Source organism: Brienomyrus brachyistius, chromosome 2 (genome assembly GCF_023856365.1).
Source record: "Brienomyrus brachyistius isolate T26 chromosome 2, BBRACH_0.4, whole genome shotgun sequence".
NCBI lineage: Eukaryota > Metazoa > Chordata > Actinopteri > Osteoglossiformes > Mormyridae > Brienomyrus > Brienomyrus brachyistius.
The window spans coordinates 7316414-7339534 of NC_064534.1; the positions used below are offsets into that span (position 1 = coordinate 7316414).

General features: G+C 49.3%; 1 protein-coding gene across 2 annotated transcripts in view; it reads right to left on the minus strand.

The window, feature by feature from the left end:
- The window catches only part of grid2 (glutamate receptor, ionotropic, delta 2), a 301989-nt gene extending 279260 nt beyond the window's left edge, over nt 1-22729 (minus strand). For both annotated transcript variants that reach the window (XR_007388201.1, XM_049002892.1), the window contains exon 1: nt 21777-22729. Coding sequence is in view for 1 of the 2 variants with exons in the window: in XM_049002892.1 (XP_048858849.1) it covers nt 21777-21864 (88 nt within the window). In the remaining variant the exon portion in view is untranslated. The remainder of the gene's footprint in view (nt 1-21776) is intronic.
- Between the last annotated feature and the right edge of the window lie 392 nt (nt 22730-23121).

Below are 23121 nucleotides of genomic sequence, written 5' to 3' on the forward strand. Positions count from 1 at the left end.
AGCACGAATCCCCACCCCCCCGAGAGCAGTCATATTAAAAGCTTACGTGTCACCCCCAAACTGGTCCCTGTCTCGGCAGAGATAGCGTCATTGCTGCCCCCCCAGATGTCCCCGCCCTCCAGAGATTAGTGCCCCCCCTCCACCACCAGGCCGATTGCCCCCCATACCTGCAGAGTCACCTGTCCTCTCCTCTGAGCCAAGGGGGTGACAGAACCGTCATCTCGGTGTTTGAGGGGCCACGTTATTGGACGGTAAAACCCCCACCCCCCCATGGGAGTTAAAGAGCAGAAGCTGCTCAGGAGACAAAATGAGCTTGGTGGGGGATAATCAGCTCCGAAGAACACACAGATATACTTTCTGGCTGATCCACCCATCTCCCCCCTGATCCAGCTCCACGCTCGTTTACTTCTGTCTTGGCCATATTTTACATGCTGCAGCACACTCTCACTTCTGTCAGCTCCCATTTGCATGCTGCAGGTTTTACTGCCATTAAAAGAAAAAAAAAAACAGTCTTTGCTGGATAGTTTTAGCTCCAGGAGAGAACTGCTCTCCACCTTGGTCTGCCATGGTGACCATTGTGTGACAAGCACAATAATTATTAATGTAACTAAAGTAATTATAGATTCATTTTCATTTTCTGTCCAGATTTGAAATGAAGTCATTAAAAAGCATATATGGAAACAGTCCTATAGGCGCTGGTCCATAATTCTAAATATAGCTGATCTGTCCCATATGGAATAGAGATTAAATACATTGCCACCCAGTATCCATCTTCTCCATTAAAATTCACGAGCGCGACATGCGTGTGTGTAAGTCACCAACGTGTAGAAGCTTCGTTCACGTGTCCGGCCACCCATTTCTCCAGCACTCTTCCTCCACATCGGATCCCTCCAGGCATCGTCGCAGCCACTGCCATCCACCCCTTAACACAGCACCATCGCCGCGATTCATTCCGGGATTAACACACCTGTGGAATTCCAGCTCGCTATCCCGTTAGGCAGAATCCCGGCCCCCATTATACGGATTCAACAAAAAAAAAAATCCACATTTTCCAAACTACAGAGTATCTCCAGACACCCGAATAGCTCATATTTTTCGCCGGAACACGCCAAAATGTCACACAGGTACTGGAACGGCAACAAGCGCAACAAGTTTGTATTTTATTGCTAATAATGTGGTGAATCTCTGGCGGAGCGATGAACGTGTCTGACAGAATCCCCTGTCGCGTGTTCCCGCTTCCGAGCCCCGTGTGTCCACTAATTGGACCATTTTGTCTATAAATACATACTGTAAAGACGCCAAACATCACTGCGGCATGTTAAAGGGAAAGCACGCACAGACAGTGTGGGAGGGGTGGCAACGAGAGGAAGGGCTACACCGTACCTTTAAGGGGTTTGAAAGGGAGAAAACCCATAAGCGAATCACAATTTAATACCAAGCAATTGAGTTAAGTAAAGGAGGGACACTTCAGATAAAACAAAGAAACAAATAAATTAGAATATGCTCTATATGATATTATCTAATGTACAGCCCTGAGTAAACGCCTGATAAAGTGAAGCTTAACAGCCCAGGAATCACATAAGGCTTTTATTGTGTCACTCCGCAAACCAGGTTGGCAAACCTGCCTGCGATTGGCTGACGGCAGCCTGCGGCTTCTTCCCGCCGCCATCGAAATCCCCCAAAGGGACTTGGGTCGCTGCTTCAATATAAGACGGCTTATGTGATCGTCGCTGTGATATTTGTTCGCATTTACCGGCTTTCAGTCAAATCTGCGGCACTGTAAACGCCACGGTCACGGGGAGGCGCACGATCCACGTCTCCATTAAACACCGCGGCCTTTCGGCGGCTCCTCTGACTCCGGCTGCTTTAGCGTCCTTATCCGGCTAACAGGGCGCTGCTCATCATACGGTGACGCATCTGGGGGACAGGATGGTGTCTCGGAAGTTGCACCTGCCTCAAAACTTCGCCGGGATAAACATCCCCTTCCATGAACTTTTCCGGAACAGGGATTTTATTAAAAACACTCACAGTGATGATTTATTTGGAAAAAGTGGGACGAGTACAACATGGTTCAACCTAATACACCTCTAGGGAGAAGGATAGCACCCTTCTGTCAGGCCCATAGGATTACCTTCCTTGATATGCATTACTAGGCTCATATCAGGAAGCCATTCTGGATGTTTCTCTGCTTCCTCCGTCTCCTTGCTGTCCCTCGATTCTCCATAACCCACACGCATGTCTGGAATACCTGCTCCATGAATCAGAAAATTGGGAGCTGACTCTAAAAACACAGGGTAACCCAACACAACAATACCATTACATCAGGAGTGCTTAAGGACCTCTTAATTAGCATTTCTTAAATGTACTGCTTTGACATAACCCCCTGCCAGCTGTTAAGAGCTGTTAAGTGATACTTACTTGAATTATTGTTGCTGTACTTGAGTGATTGTTTCACTGGGTATTTATCTGCCATTCTGACGAACCACCTGAGGGAGTCTGTGGCCATGCATCAGGTCTGCATCCCCAGCAATCTTGATCTGTCTCATCCATACAGAGGATTCAGACATACTGCTCACGTCGTACACTATCTACATAGCAAATAGGTATGCGATTTCGGACACTCCCTCAGTCTGAGAGCCTTGCTTGCTGTGTTGGGTTGGGGTCCCTAGCACTGTCGATCTGACCGCCCAGCTCGCTGCATCAGCCTTGGATCCCCAGCAGTCTCAGGGTGTTTTACAATAGAGGATGGTAAAAATCTATGGATGTCCTTCTTGCCTCGCTCCAAATATCAAGGAAACGTCAGTAGCATCCACACCAAATGAGACCCATCCTATAATTCATTGCACCCCAAGTTCATTCTTGTGAGGCAAGTTCAGAAAACCACTCTTGTCAATCTTTGAGTTCTTGGTACTAAGAAACACCCTCAGTCTGACAGTCCTGATCTCTGTGTTGGGTCTTGATCCCCAACAGTCTCAGTCGGACAGTCCTGATCACTGCCTCGGTCTTGATCCCCAACAGTCTCAGTCTGACAGCCCTGCTCGCTGCGTCAGTCTTGATCCCCAACAGTCTCAGTCTGACAGTCCTGATCACTGCGTTGGTCTTGATCCCCAACAGTCTCAGTCTGACAGTCCTGATCACTGCGTCGGTCTTGATCCCCAACAGTCTCAGTCTGACAGCCCTGCTCGCTGCGTCAGTCTTGATCCCCAACAATCTCAGTCTGACAGTCCTGCTCACTGCGTCGGGTCTGGATCCCCGACAGTCTCAGTCTAACAGCCCTCCTCGCTGTGTCGGGTCTGGATCCCCATCAGTCTTGGGCTGTGTTCGAGATGTATATAGTGTACTAAGGTTTTAGAGTAGCTTGCCTATGGAACTACTCAATAGTGCCACGGCTAACTGCTGCTTTAAAAATAATGGTTATTTTAATGTATTTGACTGCTATACATGGGTAACGTTAATTCTCAATTATCACATTATATTGAAGATTAGCATAAAACACCATAGTTACAGCTGCAGTCCTCCGCTTGCTTGCATAGGTGGGCACAGTACAGTCATGTATGCTGCCAATAAAGTTACTTGTGCACAGATTTGTGTTGTGAAGTTTTGTCATTTTTACTTCAATGTTGTGAATACATGTCAATTACAACATGTACAAAAACAGCAACGCTGGTGTCTACATTCTAGCATGTTTTTTAATTACAAATATTTACAGCAAGTATAAACTTTAACAAGAAATATACAACATGGAAAATGTACAGAAAAGCACATCCATCCATCTTCCAAACTGCTTATCCTACTGGGTCGCGGGGGGTCCAGAGCCTACCCCGCAATCAATGGGCACGAGGCAGGGAACAACCCTGGGGGGGCCAGCCCATCGCAGGGCACACTCATACACCATGCACTCACACATGCACACCTACGGGCAATTTAGCAACTCCAATTAGCCTCAGCATGTCTTTGGACTGTGGGGGGAAACCGGAGTACCCGGATGATTACCCGGAGGAAACCCCACGATGACATGGGGAGAACATGCAAACTCCGCACACATGTGACCCAAGCGGAGACTCAAACCCGGGTCCCAGAGGTGTGAGGCAACAGTGCTAACCACTGCACCACCATGCCACCCCAAAGCACATTTTTTAACATTATACAATAACCCTAGTAGGGATGTTCTTGCATTTGTTCATGTGACGGAGATAACAATCACAGAACTCCAGGGTATACTTCTGTAGCAGACTAACACCCACCTAGTGTCTGAAATGTATCGATTGCTGTCTGCCCTTGTCCCCTAGTGAGGGTTCTATGCAGTGAACACTATATTTTGAGTGAATGAACAAGTTCACATTTCGAACACAGTCTCAGTCTCACAGCCATGCTCATTGCATCAGGTCTAGAATCCCAGCAGTCTCAGTCTGATAGCCCTGCCCTGATCCCCAATCTCGATTTGACAGCCGTGCTTGGTGGGGGCAGCTGGGTAACATTTAATTTCCTGGGCATTAGATGCTATCACATTGAAGGGGAAACCGCCCACCCCCAGGGGCTTCCAGGAGCAGGGCAGAGGCTCAGAACCGCACCGTGGGTAAACAGCAGAACATATATAACGGATCTGGTACACTTCAGAGTTTATTTACACAGCCTTCTTATCTGTGGCCCTTTAGAACAACGGCCCCCCCAGGTAGGCAGATGGGATTGGGCTGAACAGATTCAGATTGGACAGTAGGGGGCGCAGTGTCTAAGAAGGCAGCCAAGGTCAGTGCATCCTGTGTGGATTAGGAAGTAAAAGCAGGGCAGAGCTGTGAAGCTGAGCTACGCCACCTTTAGGTTGTCACCAGAAATTTAATGGTTCAATATGATTCTATATGGAGATAAAGATGGACACGTGGATCACGCACCTTCTACCTCTTTTCAGCTTGGTGATGAACTAGCCTCTGATCTGTTACTGGGTACCTGCTCAATACTGAAGACACCTAGACCCCAAGCCAGCTGGCTTCGATGTGACTCTGTATTCCCATATGTTCTGCCCGTCACACACTTGCGTCTGGAGGTTTCACAGCTGTCGTGCGGAAGCCGGCCGAAACGCCCGGCGTGAACGCCGCTGACGAAGCGCCCACCACTGGCACCAAAATGTCCGCCAGGAAGCACTAAAGCCAGGACTCTGCAGCAGCATCTTTCAGCAGCTCCTCTTCATCATGCACAGCAGCGTAAGGAACCAATAAAAGTGAGTATAAAACAGCCGCCAGCTGGCTGTGTGGCAGCGCCCCCGCCCCGGGGGATGGGTGGCCAGCCTCTCCGATTCCACTTTACACGCCCACGCGGCACGTCGTCAAGCGCGTAATTAAATCCATCCCCCACGGCTTATCCTGCTCTAATAGGTACAACACGATTGGTGTCCGGACCTTCATGCTCGACCAGTATAAACCAGTTTAAACTGTTCTGGAGCAAGAATGTGGCATGGTTCCTCAAAGGTGAAGGAGAGATGGCCTATTTTCTCAAGCCCCGCCTCCTCGCTGGCCCATTTTTCTCAAGCCCCGCCTCCCCACTGGCCCATTTTTGTCAAGCCCCGCCTCCTTGCTGGCCCATTTTCTCAAGCCCCGCCTCCTCACTGACCCATTTTTTTCAAACACCGCCTCCTCGCTGACTGCAACAGAGCAGAATTTGTAAGGTACAGCTTACAGCAGGATTGGCCAATCTTATCCGCAAAGGGCCGGTGTGTATGCAGGTTTTAGGGATAACCTTACGGTCAGCTGTTCACACCCAAGTATGAGGACTCTTCAGCCAATCAGTCCTCTAATTAGTAATCTAATTAGGGAGTTTCAGCGAAAACTCACATACACAGCGGCCCTTTGCGGATAAGACTGGCCACGCCCGGCTTACAGGTTTCACTGTGCTCATCTTTACTGGACCCCTCCCACCATAACAGAAATGAGTGGCAGTTCGACCCAGTAGGAACCATGCTACTGGTTCTGATTATGTTTAAAGGCTTGCATAGAAGTGTCATACACTCATTCCTGGGGGAGGTTCACTTTGGATCAATCCAACTGGTCCACCCTCCTATCTCCAGGTCCCTAAGGTACATCTCACAGCCCGAGGCGGGCAGGCAGGCAGGCAGGCAGGCAGGCAGGCAGGCAGGCAGGCAGGCAGGCAGGCCGGCTCCCCACAGTAAACACACACACACACACACACACACACATGTTTGTATTCATATCCTTACGGGGACCGTCCATTCATTTTCAGTGGGAAAAACTCTAATCCCAACAATGGCAACCTTAACCCCCACCCAGCCCCAACCTTAAGCATAAGTAGCCAAACAAAATACAAGAGTTTTTGGCATTTTTAGTTTTTTCATTGCAGTCACGGATTTAAAAAAAATAGTTTTCCCATAAAAAAAACACACACACACACACACAACCCACCCCCCCCACACACACACACACAGCGTTTCCCGAATGCTGCCCCCACCGGACTCCATCAGACAAACAAGGCAGCACACAGTGTGTCTCACCTGACAAATGAGGCCCAGCGTAGTGTAATGAACGTGATGGCGTAGGCGTTGTGTGAGAGAGGAAATAATGGAGTATAATGGAAGACGCCACGTGTGTACGGTACTGAGCGTGATAAAGCCGCCCTCTTATGTATATAATACGGACATCTCCATGACGACCCTGTCTGTGCGACAGTGACATAGTCCTCACTGAGCAGGATAAGTTCGTTACCGTGGCACCCGAGCAGGGACCTGTTGTTCGGCAGGGTCGTCACAGAGGTGTCCGTATTATATAAATAAAAGAATGGACACAGTTTCAGGGAACCACCAGCAGGATCGGTTTTATCACACAGTACCGTACACACGTGGCTTCTTTTCCATCTTCCATTATTTCCTCTCTCACACAACGCCTACGTCATCACGTTCATCACAGTAGACGGGGCAGATATCAGGCCCATACCTGCCTATCAGAGACACACTTCCCTGAATGCAGCACGGATTCGCAGGCTTTTCTGCGGGGCACAGGCCCCTGAATGCAGCACAGATTCGCAGGCTTTCCTGCGGGGCACAGGCCTCTGAATGCAGCACGGATTCGCAGGCTTTCCTGCGGGGCACAGGCCCCTGAATGCAGCACGGATTCGCAGGCTTTCCTGCGGGGCACAGGCCCCTGAATGCAGCACGGATTCGCAGGCTTTCCTGCGGGGCACAGGCCCCTGAATGCAGCACGGATTCGCAGGCTTTCCTGCGGGGCACAGGCCCCTGAATGCAGCATGGATTTGCAGGCTTTCCCGCAGGGCACAGGCCCTTGAATGCAGCACGGATTCGCAGGCTTTCCTGCGGGGCATAGGCCCCTGAATGCAGCATGGATTTGCAGGCTTTCCCGCAGGGCACAGGCCCCTGAATGCAGCACGGATTCGCAGGCTTTCCCGCAGGGCACAGGCCTCTGAATGCAGCACGGATTCGCAGGCTTTCCCGCAGGGCACAGGCCCCTGAATGCAGCACGGATTCGCAGGCTTTCCTGCGGGGCACAGGCCCCTGAATGCAGCATGGATTCGCAGGCTTTCCCGCAGGGCACAGGCCCCTGAATGCAGCACGGATTCGCAGGCTTTCCTGCGGGGCACAGGCCCCTGAATGCAGCACGGATTCGCAGGCTTTCCCGCAGGGCATGCACCAGCCAGGTGCCATTAGAAACCTGTCAGCTAAAGTCCTTTTACCATAAATAACAGCTTGACTTCAGGCTGCCCTTCACCTAAGGCCAGTAGGACCGGCGAGAGGAAAACACTGATTGTCATCTTTCTAAAAAGGCGCTGCTTAAGAAATGACTCAGGCACAATAAATAAAACACCTCTCGCCTGGAGTGCCGACATCCATAAACATAATAATCAGTTATGCGGCGCTCAGCCTGTCCCCAATCAGGCAGTCACATGACCACAGCATCGCCGCTGCACTTCAACACTGACAATCCTGTCATTTCACCGCTGGCTGCTATGATTACAGCAGCCGGGCCCAATAAAACCTAAGCCGGTTTTTACCGAACGAGGGGGAACGTCAAATGGGTCACGGAGGAGTCTGTGCTGGGCTGGAGTTCACAGCTATGCGAGGGCCAGCTAGAGGATGCCAGAGTGGGGCCATTATTTAAATGAATAGCTCTGGCGCCGTGATAATCACACTTTAAAGTCTATCTTCCTGTATTTTCATGCACATTTTCACCCTTGATTTTCCTCCTGATTTCAGTCTCCACTTCACCGTCCGTCCTGCGTCCAACAGGAAGTCAAGGTCAGCTGAGGCGTGCTCAGCTTTCATAGTGACGCCGTAAAAACGCCACGACCTGAAGGGAAGACTTCAGCTTTGCGGGCATTTCCTACTTTTACGTTGGCGGTAAATCTTTCTGCTGATTCGACCAACAAGACGACGACGGCTTATTTGTCCAAGTAAAAGTTCTTTGATCGTTAGTTTCTTTACAACCCTAAATGAATTATTCTGACGAAAATCGCAAATAATGAGTTTAAAATTCATAACACACACATTTTATAGTCATAAAAATAGCCGTCCATGTGGTGTTGTGTGGCTGGAGGGTCCACATAACTATCAGATCTATGGGCAGGAGTTCAAAGGAACCTCTGGTGATCTGACCACAGACAAGAGGGCATCCGGCTAACATTGCATCTTACAGCGTCCAGCATCCCAAAGGAGCAGAATCCTTTTCCATTTGTCAATATAATTTCATACCACTGCCATCCCCTCATGCCTTAATACGGCCTTGCGCACTAAAGTGTCCAAATCTCCAACCGCTTGGCATCACGGAAAAAACTCATTCAGAGTGTAATTTCATCTTTGGGCCTGAGCCTGAAGAAGCCAGCATAGCAGGTGTGATGGCAAAGGTTCTCACGCCACCCTGCTTCAGCAGAACACCCGTATGTTTAAAAGCTGTGAAATGCATCGCTACCGATCGATCCATCTTTCAATGCAAAATACCTTCCGTTCCTTTCCGGACACCTTCCCATTCCGACAGAGCCTGTCAGCCTGCACTCCCACCAGCAGAGCGAGCTCTTAGGGACATGTTCCATTTATCGACGACACGTGTACAGCTGGAGAGCTTTTTGTACGCGGTTCCATCTTCCACCCTTGTGACCCAGAAAAGCCTGCCGTAATAACTCTGCCACACCTGACGGTTTCCTCCTCTTGTCTGTTCCGCTCTGCATGAATTATTAAACACAGGCCCAGAGACACGGATCTTTCGGGCTGGGGGAAAATCAGCAAAAAAAGCAGGCAGACGCTTCACAACCTTCCAAGCAGACGTATTAAGCAACAAACAGAGGCGCTAAAACTTACGACTGAGGATGTGTGCATGTCTTTGTGTGTGTGTGTGTGTGTGTGTGTGTGCGTGTGTGTGTGTGTGTGTGTGTGTGCGTGTGTGTGTGTGTGTGTGTGTGTGCGTGTGTGTGTGTTCCTTATGCAGTTCACCATGTTAGTGGAACTCACTGACATTAAACCCAGCTGCTCTGTGCCGCTTTCAAAATATTTACCGTTTACTGGCATTTTTGTCCCTCGGAGCAGCTCCTCTCTCTCAGTAATTCAGCAGGCATGTTGCTGTATGGGCAAACAGCGTCTGCCTAATAAAAGGTGCCGATCAAACGCGGCTCCTGTCTCCTAGCCAGTAAAATCTCGGTGTACTTGACTCTTATTGGCCGGGACGTCGCAAGTGAAACCGCGAGGCCAATCAGAGCGCAATGAGAGATGCAAGGATGAGTGCATTCCTGTTCTGCTCAATCCCCCACCCCCCACCTCCGCTACCTCCTCCCCATCAACAGCTGTAAAGTAGCCAGCTACAGTGTACAGGGGACACCCGCAGTAGTAACACCTTTATGGTAACGGCCTTTGGGAGCAGAAAATGGAAGGAGAGTGGCAGTGCTCGGAGTGGCGTTACACCCCCTTACACACCCCCTTCATCCCCCCCCCCCCCCCCCGCGAGGACTCATGCTGTGTTTACTCCTTGCTCCTCGCGGAGTTCCGTTTTTAAGTATGCATGCCACATTGGTTTTAATAGTTTTTCATGTTGGATAATTAAACCACCCCACTGATAACCAGCTCCATAGATGAGCGGTGAAGATAACAGCATCACCTGCACATGCTTCCGCAGATAAGTGTCGAGGATCATTTCTTGTCCCTCTCCCTGAAGAATTTCTATTATCGTACACGTGGGATATGAGACATCATCGGTATGCATGTAACAGGCATATTTTTCCATATAAATCAGCACAAAAAATTCCAGCCCCTGTTTTACATAATAATTGGTTATGTTTTAATTAAATGTATCTTTGTTAATCTCTGTGTTAAGATTTCTGCTAATTTCATTGCTTTTACATTAAAATGCTCCGTGTGACTTACAAATAACCAAGCACCAGTCCAAGAAATCTGCTACATTCCCATCATACGCCAGTTCACAAAACCTGCTCCAATCCCAATATGCACCAGACCATCATAAGAACATAAGAAATTGACAAACGAGAGGAGGCCATTCAGCCCAACAAGCTCGTTTGGGGAGAACTTAGCTAATAGCTCAGAGTTGTTAAAATCTTATTTAGCTCTGATTTAAAGAAACCCAGGGTTTAGGTTGCGCTACACTAACAGGAAGACTATTCCATATTCTAACAACACGCTGTGTAAAGAACTGCTTTCTCAAATCCAGTTTAAAATGTTCTCCCGCTAATTTCCACCTATGGCTGCTCCATTCCCACCATGCATTAGTCAATCAGACCTGCTCCATTCTCATCACGTCCATCAAATCTACTCGATTCATACCATGAACCAATGAGTCAGACCTGTTCAGTTCCCATCATGCACCAGTACCTCAGACCTGCTCTATTCCCACCATGCATCAGTCCGCCAAACCCGCTCCAATCCCACCACAAACCAGGGTGTCAGCCGTGTGTCACTCTCCAAATCACTGGAAATACCGCAGCAGTCACCCTTCAGTTCCTGTACCTCAGCCGCACATCTGACACAATAAGGCTTCTGACTTCAAGCCAAAGAGATTATCACCTTTACCAGAGACTGTAAACATTACGCACATGTTTGTGTAACGTTTACGCATTACACAAACATTAGACATATGACATTAAGGAAACTGGCACCACAACGTAAAACGACAGCATGTTTTCTTGTGCGATTCCAGCTTCTTTATTCCAGGAAGCAGCACATCCTCCCAGCTCTCTGCCAGCAGAGGTGCCACCATCACAAGCGCCTTCACAAGGACAATGTATCACCAGTTTCAAGACATGGGGGATTCAAAGATGTCTCCGGCCACGCAGACCCCCGCAGATCCACTCTGGGGGGGAATACGACGCATAAAGCGCGTCTGAGATTTTGGCCTTTAGCCCTTCGGTGCTCCTGGGGAGTCAGAACGGCAACAAACGCAGGCATGAAAAAGCACTGGCTCGCACCCGGACACGCCGACGGACAGCCAGCGCGGCCGCCATTGGAAAGCTGTCAAACCTGTGAGACGCGCAGGAAGTGGTGAGCTCGGCACAATGAAGGAAAACCGCCCCATTGTGCCGCCATAATTGATTTCAGGATAAAGCTAGATTTAAACTCACTCTCTGTTTCAGGCATATTCATGTGTCATTAGTGAAGGGCCCCATTTTATAACTTTGTTACAAAGGAGAGAATAAAGTTTAACAGCTCAGCTAAACTGTGTTCCTTTAAAATGCGTTCTTAATGGATATTTGAGGCCTGACATTGAGGATGACTTTGGACAAAGGCACATCCTAATGAAGGTTTTACGGGACAAAAGGCAAATTCAGGCCCATTTTACTGCACTCTTGGAATGGCGAGAAAGCAGCCATTAACGGCCCTGACAGTTTGGTCTGTCTGTGAAACATTTTGCATGTCAGATTAGCTAAATAGTGCCAATCCACCCAGTGCTTTAGAGGCAGATAAATGAACTGGGCCCAGTGTCGCCGGCTTGGCACAGACACAGCCCCCCCACACTCCTTTCCATCGTTCAGCTGCTCCACGCTGTGCGGGATGCAGGAACCCCGACCTCGGTGGAGGGGCACTTTCAGAAGGAGCGCTGTAGCGGTCCCACGCAGCAGCCGCACCCCATCCCTCCGCCGTTCTCCGTCCTCAGGGCTGGATTACAGGTTACGTCATTTCGCGGCGTCTATATGTTTACCTGGAAAACTGATGGATGTCTGCAAATCGCGGCAGGTGACAGGAGTTGCAGCCAAAGCCGGCAACTGCGATTTCTGTTTCCATGGCGTTCGGGCTCTCCGACGCGCTGACAACCCGACTGCGAATTAGCGGGTGTCCAAAGTGACCCGCATTTAATGCACTGCCGCTGAAATAAAAACCGGCAAATAAGAGAGACCATTATCTTAGTGAAATTAGCAGAAAGAGAAGCGCAGAAGACTGGGCTGGTGAACAGCTGCCACTTAAACAAGGAGACTATGCTGGAAAATGTTAATACCACACATTTGTGTTCCCTATAACATCTCTTATAAAAAAACCTACAATGTTTAATCAGTCAAACAGCTGGATATGTCACTGGAGCAGCTAAGGTAAAGCACTTTGGTGGCCAGGTAAAGCTTCATCCTGACCACAAGCCCGACAGGTCAGGGGGTAGGAAGCCATCTTCTTAACCGCTGCGCCACCCGCTGGCGGTCAAGCCTCATTAATTACGACTGTAGATTTAAAGATGCTTTACAGCTACAACTGTATGCTAGGTGTTCACGATTGGTGGAAATAAGCGGAACGGTTTGGATCCGATTTCCTCGGGAATTAAGGGCGTGAACGTCAGGGTTGCTAAAGTAACTGGAAGTCATCTCTATGACAACAGAATGTTCTTAGTGTAATCACGGACATCATTTCTGACTGCTGCAGCCAGCTGGGTCTTGATTTTGGGGTATTTTACATGTAAATGGCCAGCCTTGCCCTGTAGCAAATATATGTAGTCATTATCAACATAGTTTCTGCCCTCTTTATGTCCGAGCTGCAGTAACCGATGTGGAGAATTAACCACATCGAAGCCAGCTGGGACTCACAGAGTGATGCAACCATGTGGGTTGTTAATATCAAGGCCATTCATCCCAGAAAATGAAGCTTCCCCTGCCATCTCAGGCCTGAGATCAAACATCCATCTCTGTGAAACTTGCAGGTGTCTCTGTCCCACATGCCCTGGACCAGATGTCAGCATCGTCACAGCACAGAGACAAGCAGGTCACATGACAGACTGCTCAAACCCCTCCCCAGGATCTGAGACCCCCAATATAACACCCCTGTCATGTACTAGGTTCTTTCTGGAAACTCAGACAAACCACCCGCGAGTGAGTGTCTTTCCTGGAAAGTCATTAAAATCCAAACCCTTATGCCAGCCTAAATCGAGCCTCGTCTTCTGTGACAGCGAGAAGTTGGGGGCTGAACACCGATGAAAAATACTGGCAAACAGCACCACAAATCGGCATTTGACCTTTGGCAAGAACACAGTCACACCACGTTTCAGGGTCAGAGGGAATCAAAGGAATTAGTCAGGAAGAAACAACAGAATCCACCCGATTACAGCAGGCCTCCACCAAAGAGGATTTAAAGCTTAACTTTTTAAGATTTACCAGACTTAGGTTGAGGACAGACAGTAATTGAATAAGATATTTGCATAAGGATTACTAAACAAGTTATAATTTGTTTCATTTAATACATCCAAAAGATACACGTTTTTTTATCTTGAAAGAATAAAAAAAAGCGTGACCTGTGTACATGTATACGCTCATACTGCTTGAGAGAAACATCTGGACTGTAAGCATTATTCACACCCCGAGCCACCCAGGGCGCAGAAGCCACCTGCTGCCATCAGAACTCCAAACGCACCATGACCCACTTCCTGTCGGGCTGCGCATCCCGCGGCTCGCTCACCGACTTGCGGCTGCTTTTTAAAAAAAGCCTCCGCCTGTAAGGAAATGTCCAGAGGCTGTTTCAGGGTGCTGCTGTCTCCCATCCACAACGATCCCATCAGCCGCAGAAGAAACACATATTCTGTAACTAGCTGCCGCTCAATGGCGCGTTTCAAGTGGTACACCTTCACATGGTACACATTCACATGGTACACCTTCAGATGCTACACCTTCACATATTACACCTTCACATGCTACACCTTCACATGCTACACCTTCAGATGCTACAAATTCACATGTCACACCTTCAGATGCTACACCTTCACATGGTACACCTTCAGATGTTACACCTTCACATGGTACACCTTCAGATGCTACACCTTCAGATGCTACAAATTCACATGTCACACCTTCAGATGCTACACCTTCAGATGGTATACTTTCAGATGCTACACCTTCAGATGCTACACCTTCACATGGTACACCTTCAGATGTTACACCTTCACATGGTACACCTTCAGATGCTACACCTTCAGATGCTACAAATTCACATGTCACACCTTCAGATGCTACACCTTCAGATGCTACACCTTCAGATGTTACACCTTCACATGGCACACCTTCAGATGCTACACCTTCAGATGCTACAAATTCACATGTCACACCTTCAGATGCTACACCTTCACGTCACATCTTCAGATGTTACACCTTCACATGGCACACCTTCAGATGCTACACCTTCACATGCTACACCTTCACATGCTACACCTTCAGATGCTATACCTTCACATGCTACACCTTCAGATGCTACACCTTAAGTCAGTGGTGGCCAATCTTATCCGCAAAGGGCCGGTGTGTGTGCGGGTTTTTGGGGTAACCTTTAGGTCCTCTAATTAGTAATCGAATTAGGGAGTCACAGTGAAAACCTGCACACACAGCGGCCCTTTCTGGGTAAGATTGGCCACCCCCTGCCTTAAGTGGTACAGCTTCAGATCCATACCCATCTAAGGGGGGGACCTGGCCAGAGGGTTAAATTTACATTCATTCAGATGATTTTATCTAAAGAGAAATATAATTGAGAAACCAGTTCCTGGAGCAGTTTGGGCTAAGAGCGATACCATGCCATAGGAAGGACACTTAGCATGTATACTAATACACCTGTAAAGGACACTCTGATGCAAGCAGCTAGTCAGCAGCTCCTCGTGGCAGCAGGATTAGGAACCCAGCAAGACAGAATCAGCACAAGACAGACGGGCCAATGAGGGTGACTGGGCAGCAGTTACAGGAATCAGGAGCATGTAAGGGATGCCAGGTGGGGAGTGGACAGGCCTGGCACAGAGTCCTCCTGCATAACTACATGGTGGAAATAGAAAATTACCCTGACAGAAAGCCAGTGAGCAAAAAGGCAGTAAGCAGAGAGCCAGTGAACAGAAGGGCAGAGGGCCAGTGAGAAGAAAGACAGCTAACAGAGAGCCAGTGAGAAGTAAGGCAGGGAGCAGAGAGCCAGTGAGAAGAAAGGCAGAGAGCAGAGAGCCAGTGAGAAGAAAGGCAGAGAGTGGACAGCCAGTGAAAAGAAAGGCATAGAGCATAGAGGCAGTGACAATAAAAGCAGCAAGCAAAGCCAGTGAGAAGAAAGGCAGAGTGGAAAGCCAGTGAGAATAAAGGCAATGAGCGGAGAGGCAGTGAGAATAAAAGTAGCAAGTAGAGCCAGTGAGAAGAAGGGCAGACAGCCTGTGAGGAAAAAACGCAGCAAATAGCCAGTGAAAAGACAGAGAGCATAGAGCCAGTAAGAAGAATGGCAGAGAGCTGCAATCCAGTGAGAAGAAAGGCAACAGAGAGCCAGTGAGAAGAAAGGCATAGAGCAGAAAGATAGTGAGAAGAAGGGCAGAAGGTCAGTGAGAAGGAAGGCAGAGGACAAGTGAGAAGAACGGTAGCAAGTAGACAGCCAGTGATAAAACAGGGAGTGAACAGAGAGCCAGTGTGAAGAAAGGCAGCAAGCAGAAAGCCAGTGAAAAGGCAGTGAGCAGAGAGTCAGTCAGAAGAAAGGCAGAGAACAGAGGGCTAGTGAAGAAAGAAGGAAGAACAGAGGGCCAGAGAAGAAAATCAGCAGAAACCCAGTGAGAAGAAAGGTAGCAGTGAGCAGAGAGGTAGCAAGCAGAGTCAGTGAACCAGTGAGCTAAGAGCCAGTGACCAGCGAGTCACCGAGTCAGTCGGCAGAGAGTCAGGGAGTCAGGGAGTCAGTGAGCAGAGAAATGACCTAGACTAACCACCAAGGGTTCCGAAGCAGAGGAGAGCCGGCACTGCAGCCTGAAATTAAGCCATAACTAGCCACCTCCCCCCCCCCCCCCCCCCCAAAAAAAAAAAAAGAAGGAGGGGCAGACGAAAGGAAGAGATCCAAAGCAGCATCCTGACATGGTGCAGCAGACTGGGGGAGATAAGTCGGGGGGAGGGGGCTGGGGAAAAGCAGAGCGAGAGCCTCTCCTGAAGACTGATAAGTGTAATCAGCAGAGCGAGAGTGGAGCTGGGAAGCCAGCGGAGATCTTCCTGATAGGAGAGGATGGAGTGATCTATGGTATCGGGCACAGCAGCACATGGAGAGTAATTAGGGCCCGGTGAGGAGGCCCTGTGCAAACAGGGAGCTGAACAAGCAGTGGTCTGAACATGACCACAGCTCCTAGCCTCACGTTTACCCTGGGTCACTATCATTGATGCATAACCCTGGGTACATCCTGGCCAGTTTTCTCCATTCAAGACCAACTCGGGCCAAGTCCGGTCAGCATCCGCAGCCGCTCCTGCCATCTGCGCGGCCGTTCCGGGGTCACGCGCTGCTCCCGGGCAGCCAGGGTAAAAGCTTCCTCTACAAGCACCAGTATGGTAATTAAAACAAGGTGATGCTGTAAATACCGCCGCTGGCACTGGGACCTGATTGGCGGGTGTGTGGCGTCAAGCTCAGCCGGGACCTCGTTCACTAAATGAATAGGAGACCTTTCCACGTCTGAGTCCGCGTCCCTCTCACATTCCATGCACATTCTCACATTCCACGGAGGACAGAGAAGCGGGTATTCCTCTCCCTTCCATCCCTTTTCACCTATCATAACAAGTCAGTAGTGCATCATTCACCAATTCCATGAGTGTGTAGAAGGGTGCGACGTACGCTCTAATGGTTGCACTGTTCACCGCAGGGTGCTCTTCATCCATCCTTGTAACCCTCGACTCTGACAGCATGCCTCCTTAGTTTAATAGGAACCTCAGGGCGTCTCTGGCCCACAAGAGGCTTCCTACAGACCCGAGAACTGACCAAGGTTCGGAGAAAAGGGAGTCATTCAGGAATCGCAGGCGGAAGATTCAGCCGCCACGAGCCACGCAGGTGCAGAAGGGACACGACACCTCACGCCACGGCACTGGCGAGCACGCTGTTAACATCAACCGAGAAACAGCCGCTGAGATCGGAACGCGAAGCGTGCATGAAACAATCACCGTTGTCACGAAAGAAGAAAACAAACGGGAGTCTTTCTGCAGCAGAGAGCCATTTCTGTTTCCTGTGACAGTCGCAAATCAGAGGGAACGGGATAGCGGGTCGCTGCCGGCGGCGTGCCAGTCTAACCACGGAAAAGGGAAGGAACGCTGCAAATGCTCGACTTCCAGGCTGATCCCTCCAAACGCCACACAGATTAAAACAGACACCAGCAAGGAACCGACGCTTCCCCTCCTTTTTCAGTCGAGCTAGCATTCTTAACCAAAGAAATACTATTTACTCACTTTGAAGATACCTGTCACTCTAAGCGGCATATATCTTTTCAAACATGTCATCTTTTATACATCTGTGAAGGGAAATGGAGCACGTTTACAATTTTTGGCTCTTACCAGCCCAGAATGTCACTGAACCTCCTCTGAGACAGATATCAGGTACCTGCCATTTCTCCAGCTACCCATGAAACATTAGAGAAGTTGATGTGTTGGATTCTGGTTCTACCTCCATCCATCATCCATCCATCCATCCATGTTCTGTAACCACTTACCCTATGCAGGGTCGCGGGGTGTGTGGAACCAATCCCTGAGGCTATGGGCAGAAGGAAGGCAATACCTAGGATGGGCCACCAAACCATCAAAAGAGATCTAACATGCTTGCTAATATATATAAATATATATATATATATTTTTTTTTTTGTGGGTCAAAGGAAATGTTCACCCTTGCTAAAATATCCCCTGAGGCCTGGTCCAATTGGGATGCGATACAGTATTTTTAAATAGCCCACTTTGGTAAAAACACTCACGCCTAATTCCTGCTCCACATCAAACTGTTTACAGCAACAGCGTCACTAACCTCCACAACAGAGGAATGCCGGTGTCGTCAGAGAGAAAAGCAACACGGAAGGGCGACACTCTGACATTCACACGCGTGTTCACCCGCACGTCCCACGTGTGACCGCACGGCGAGGCGCGCTACTCGGCGGCATGCTGGGAGGGAGAACGGGGGATTGTGGGATGCTTCTATAATCTCCGAGCAATGACGGGGGGGCCATATGGACCGCGCTTCTGTCCAAGAGGGGCTCTGCCAAAATGACGCCCCCATCTGATCTGCCGGTATATGTTTCACAGGAGCTAACACTCCTTTTGTGGAGCTTCGCAACTAAATCGCACCTGCCGGCGAGATAGTGGGGAGATGGAGGTTTAGGGATGAATCAGGTTTTCCATTCAGTGGAGCCTCTAAACATGATACCCTCCGAGTTCCCTGTGATATTTTATATCCGAATGTCCGTAGCCTCCACAGGAGCCTGTTGTCATTCGAACTTTTACTTATTCTCTCGAAAAACACGCTGCCGGTCTCACGTCTCCAACTCCAGGGTCTCTCTCTCTGCCTTCAGCCGTCACAGGTCAGGAAATGACACACGTATACAGAAGCATCGAGGTGATCGAGTCCACATGAGCATTGGGTCAGAACCCCCCCCACACACACACACACGCACCGAACCATCAATTTGTCTAGTCTACACCATTCTCCCTAACCCAAACCACCCCGTCCAGCAGAGTGACACCGGGGTTATCCTGCCGCTCCCAACACTGACGCCCCACAGACAGCACCGAAACTACCCAACAACTACAGGCCCGGTACATGTGCCCCAGCTGAGAGACGAATCCGTGAGGTAACCTTCTTTTTAACCTTCAGATACACCATTCTGGGAGGGGGGGGGGGGTAGTAATCCTGGCCGCTGTGTAACAGGCTTCAAAGCATCCAGGGACACCAGACAATTCATACACACTGTGCAAATCCCACATTCAGCTGGACAATTAACATTACAGTGCAGATGACACAAAAGAGATGCTAATTCTGTCAAATGAACCTTTGTGCCTCGACAAAAGGACCCATCCTAATAGTGAATACGTTATTCACTGGAAAGGTACGGTACTCAGGTCAAACCACACACAAATAATGGATATGACATTAATCATACTTCAGTACTAAGGACTGTGGTTTGTTTAAAGCTGGGGCGGGAGGGCAGTGACTCCAATGAAAGCACCAAAACCGCATATAGCATAACTCGTTTTCTCAAACGCCCTACCCATTAACATCCGTATAGAAGTGGAAAAAAACACCCAGTAGGAAAAAAAAAAGACCGGCAGTAAACGGGTATCGCAAATCTCTTTTAGGGAAGAGGCAAGATAAGCTCTAAATGGGGCAAGTGGCAAATATCCTGGCACCTACTGGTGTGTGTACAAAACGGCGGCTTAGATGAGATCGGGTTCTTTGGGGGGGCTTCCCAGCTACATAAATCACAATGACTATGTGGACGGCTTCATAAAGCGGCCCGGCATCGCCATTCCGCGCACGGCGCCCGGACTCTCCGCCCGGCATGCTGATCATCCGCCGGCTCCGGGGGTAAACCCGTCTCCCCCGCTTCCCCAAAGAACCTAGGCTTCTGTCATACTTGGCTTGGTTTGGTACATGCAGACTCTAGAATAACGACACCACGTTTAATTATTTAAACGTTTTTTTATGTAATATGCACGGCTTGGTTTTATTGTTTTAAGCCACGTATTAAAACGTGCCTGCTGGTGGACGACAGCGAGTGCAAAATAACGCTGATTTGGAGAGGATAGGAAAAAAAAAACTTAAAATGCAGCGCCTTACATAAGTGATATGGGTGTTAAAGGAATGAAAGCGACTGGCGGAGGAAATGGGATATTGATTTAAACCAAATACTAAGAAAACAGAGCCGTGTAAAACGAACCATCAACAGGTATTAATCGCCCAGGGGGAAATCGTTTTATGGCAAGTCGTTTGACAGCTTCTTATGTTTTTATTATTATGAAGAATTAGGCCATTTACTAAAATTTTGATTTGCACCAGCACGCCGCCTTCGTTGTTTCTTATAATACTTGCCTGTTTCTTAAATCACACACTTTAGGTCCCAGACTCCAGTGTGCGGTTACGTCTGAAATCTGTCTTTCTATGTGGCCGGTTTAAAGCCGTGTTTTATTTTACGATCCCCGATCCCTCAAGATAAGTGTTGCCTTCCGTGGGGTTTCGCGGGCAGCCTGCAAAAGCACAACAGAGGGGCCAAGACGTGTCATGTTTCACCGCACAGGTGGGTTAAACCCCACCAAACACTGTGTTTTATACTGATTCATGTGAGGGATTTGCCGTTCGACAAATAAACCAACAACATAACACTGTGTTGAACAAGCTGAGTTTGTTGCCTTTTCCGGGGCTTGATTTAATGACGAATATGCCGCACTTAATGTAATCACAGCCCAGCACCGGGTTGAAATTTCAAATCCCCGTTGTTGCTGAGAGCCGGGGTGATTGCGCACAGTCAAAGTAAAATCAAGCAAAACAAAAACATAAAATCATAAAAAGCAATTAAGGCAAGTCAAGAACATAATTAGAGTCCGTGGGCTGTATCGCGTAATATAATTGCCTGCGTATTGCTGAGTGCAGGCCTGAGTGTGTTAATGCGGACGGCTTTTCACAGGGATCAAGTGTCCGTTTTGTCCGCATCCCCCCCCCCCCCGGTACTTTACGCGTTGACCCATTTGGGACTCTGTCCCCCATCGCGCTTCCGCCCCCGTTCAGCGCGGCCGCCCCGCAGCAGCCCGAGCGCAGCGACGGCGGACAGTCCAGGCTCGATATAAGATCACCCCCCGAGGCTCATGATCTTCGAAAAAAAACTTAAAAGGATATTGGGAGACACCCATCCCCAAAATGAGGAAAAAAAACAGCGGACGTGTTTCACATTCGCAATAGCAAAAGAAAAAAAAACCCAGTAATGTGGGTCCGCTTATTGCCATTACTTACTGGGGGTGTCAAGGGGAATTTCACCGACGGCGCTCCTGCTGGGCGAAGCTCCGCACCCTCCCCCGGCAATCGGAACGAATAGCACGGCGTCGAGACCACCTGTTTCCACCCTACAGGGGCACCGCGGAGGAACGTGGGCCCCCACCGGACAGATGGCAAAGTAACGACGGAACGAAGCCAGGGGACACGCAGGGATTTCACCAGCACGGCGAGCGGGGAACGAGCCCTCGTCACCCCCCCAGAAATGGAAAAGGCATCCACAAGTCGGACTGTTCTGCCATGTGACCTTGTTAATATTTTGAGTCACGATGATGAATCTTATGGCTTAAATGATCTCCAGCGAAAATAAATCCTGTCGTTCCGTCCTTTGCAATACAAATGAAACCCCATGTAGATCACAGCCCCACATTCCATACAGAATTTCAGTGTTTAAAGTATTTTTAAACGGCATTGGAAACAAAGACGAATATACGCGTCTTCGGGTTAGACAAGCGTACTTTGCGAATAGATGCGTACCGATGTAAATGCACCCGGAGAGAGACGCGCACCGCTCCGTTACCGAGCGCATCCCATTGAAACTGTCACCAGCTATGCACGGTGAGAAAACGCGACTTACCGATATGTATGATGGAGTCGGACAGCGCGGATCTCCATCTCAGACTCCAGGATACGACCAGAAACCACACTACCGGGAAAACTTTCATGTCTCCTGCAGTTTGACACTGTTTTTTTATTATATATATAAATCTCGGAGTATAAACTGCAGTGCTTGCGTACGGTCGTTAGTTTTAAATCCCGTGAATGGTTGGCAGCCGAGAATATGGGTCCGAAAAAGAGCGCTGGGTCTCCTCCGCTGCCGTTTCGCCCGTGATGCGTGTTTTTTCTCCTTAAAATGCAGCCGCTTTCAGATGTAACAGCGAGGATCGCTGGTAACCCTGTTGAAAATCCCCGTGCGCGTCAAACTCATCCGGATATGTAAACGGCGTCTCTCCGTCGGCATCCAGCCCGAACTAATCCGATCCCAATTCGAACCAGGAGCAAAATGAAGATCAGATGTGGAGCGATGACCGGATCCCCGCTTCTGCGTTTGAGACGCGGGTCCCTGTAAGAGTGAGGGAGAAGCGACGCCTCACAGACGGTGCATTCTGCTCAGCTGGGGGCATTAACATCATGCAAGATCTTTACCACCATGTTTCGAGCGCAAGAAAATCAACACAGAGAAGTTATATTCAACTGACAATGATGTCGGCTGGGGGGAAAAATGCAAAGGCGTAATAGGGTGTCAGATCGAAGATTTTAAGAGGAATCCCATGGCTTGGGGAGCAGCTGAGCTGTGACGTCCCCCGTCTTGTCGGGGACGGTGATCCAGCGCTGGCTCTCCAAAGAGCGCGTCTTGACGGCTCCGCAGGCGCTGTGCGCAGAGAAGAGGAGGCAGCCCTAAGGAGAGGAGCGACTACACCGACAGCATCGGCAGCCAGTCGCCCGTTGTCTGGAAGTAAATTACCTGAGAGGGAGACGGAAGGGACGAGAGGAGGAGGAGAGAGAGAGAGAGGGAGGGAGAGGGAAGGAGAGAGAGAGAGTCTCGGCGAGGGAGGGTTGCAGTACCGTTATTCGTGAAGCTCTGGCTCCTCCCCGGTCGGCTACGAGCACTTCTCCTCTTCCGCAGTGCACTCCTCCGGAGCCCAGGGCTCATGGCTCTTCTGGCTATTTAAAGCGGATTGGTAATTAGTTCCTGGACCAAAACAAATTTCAATGAATTTATTATAGCTTGGACTACGTGGGTGACAAATGGCAATGCAGTTTATCTGATGGGGAAATTAAACAAGTCAGATTGAAATATCACGATGGAGTATTCTTTGACATTGCTTTCTGGGGGGTGGGGGGGCCACATCTTTAGGAGCTGCAGATAAATTTCATTTATGTCTCCCAGCATCCTCACCACCGTCTTCATGAATGAAAAT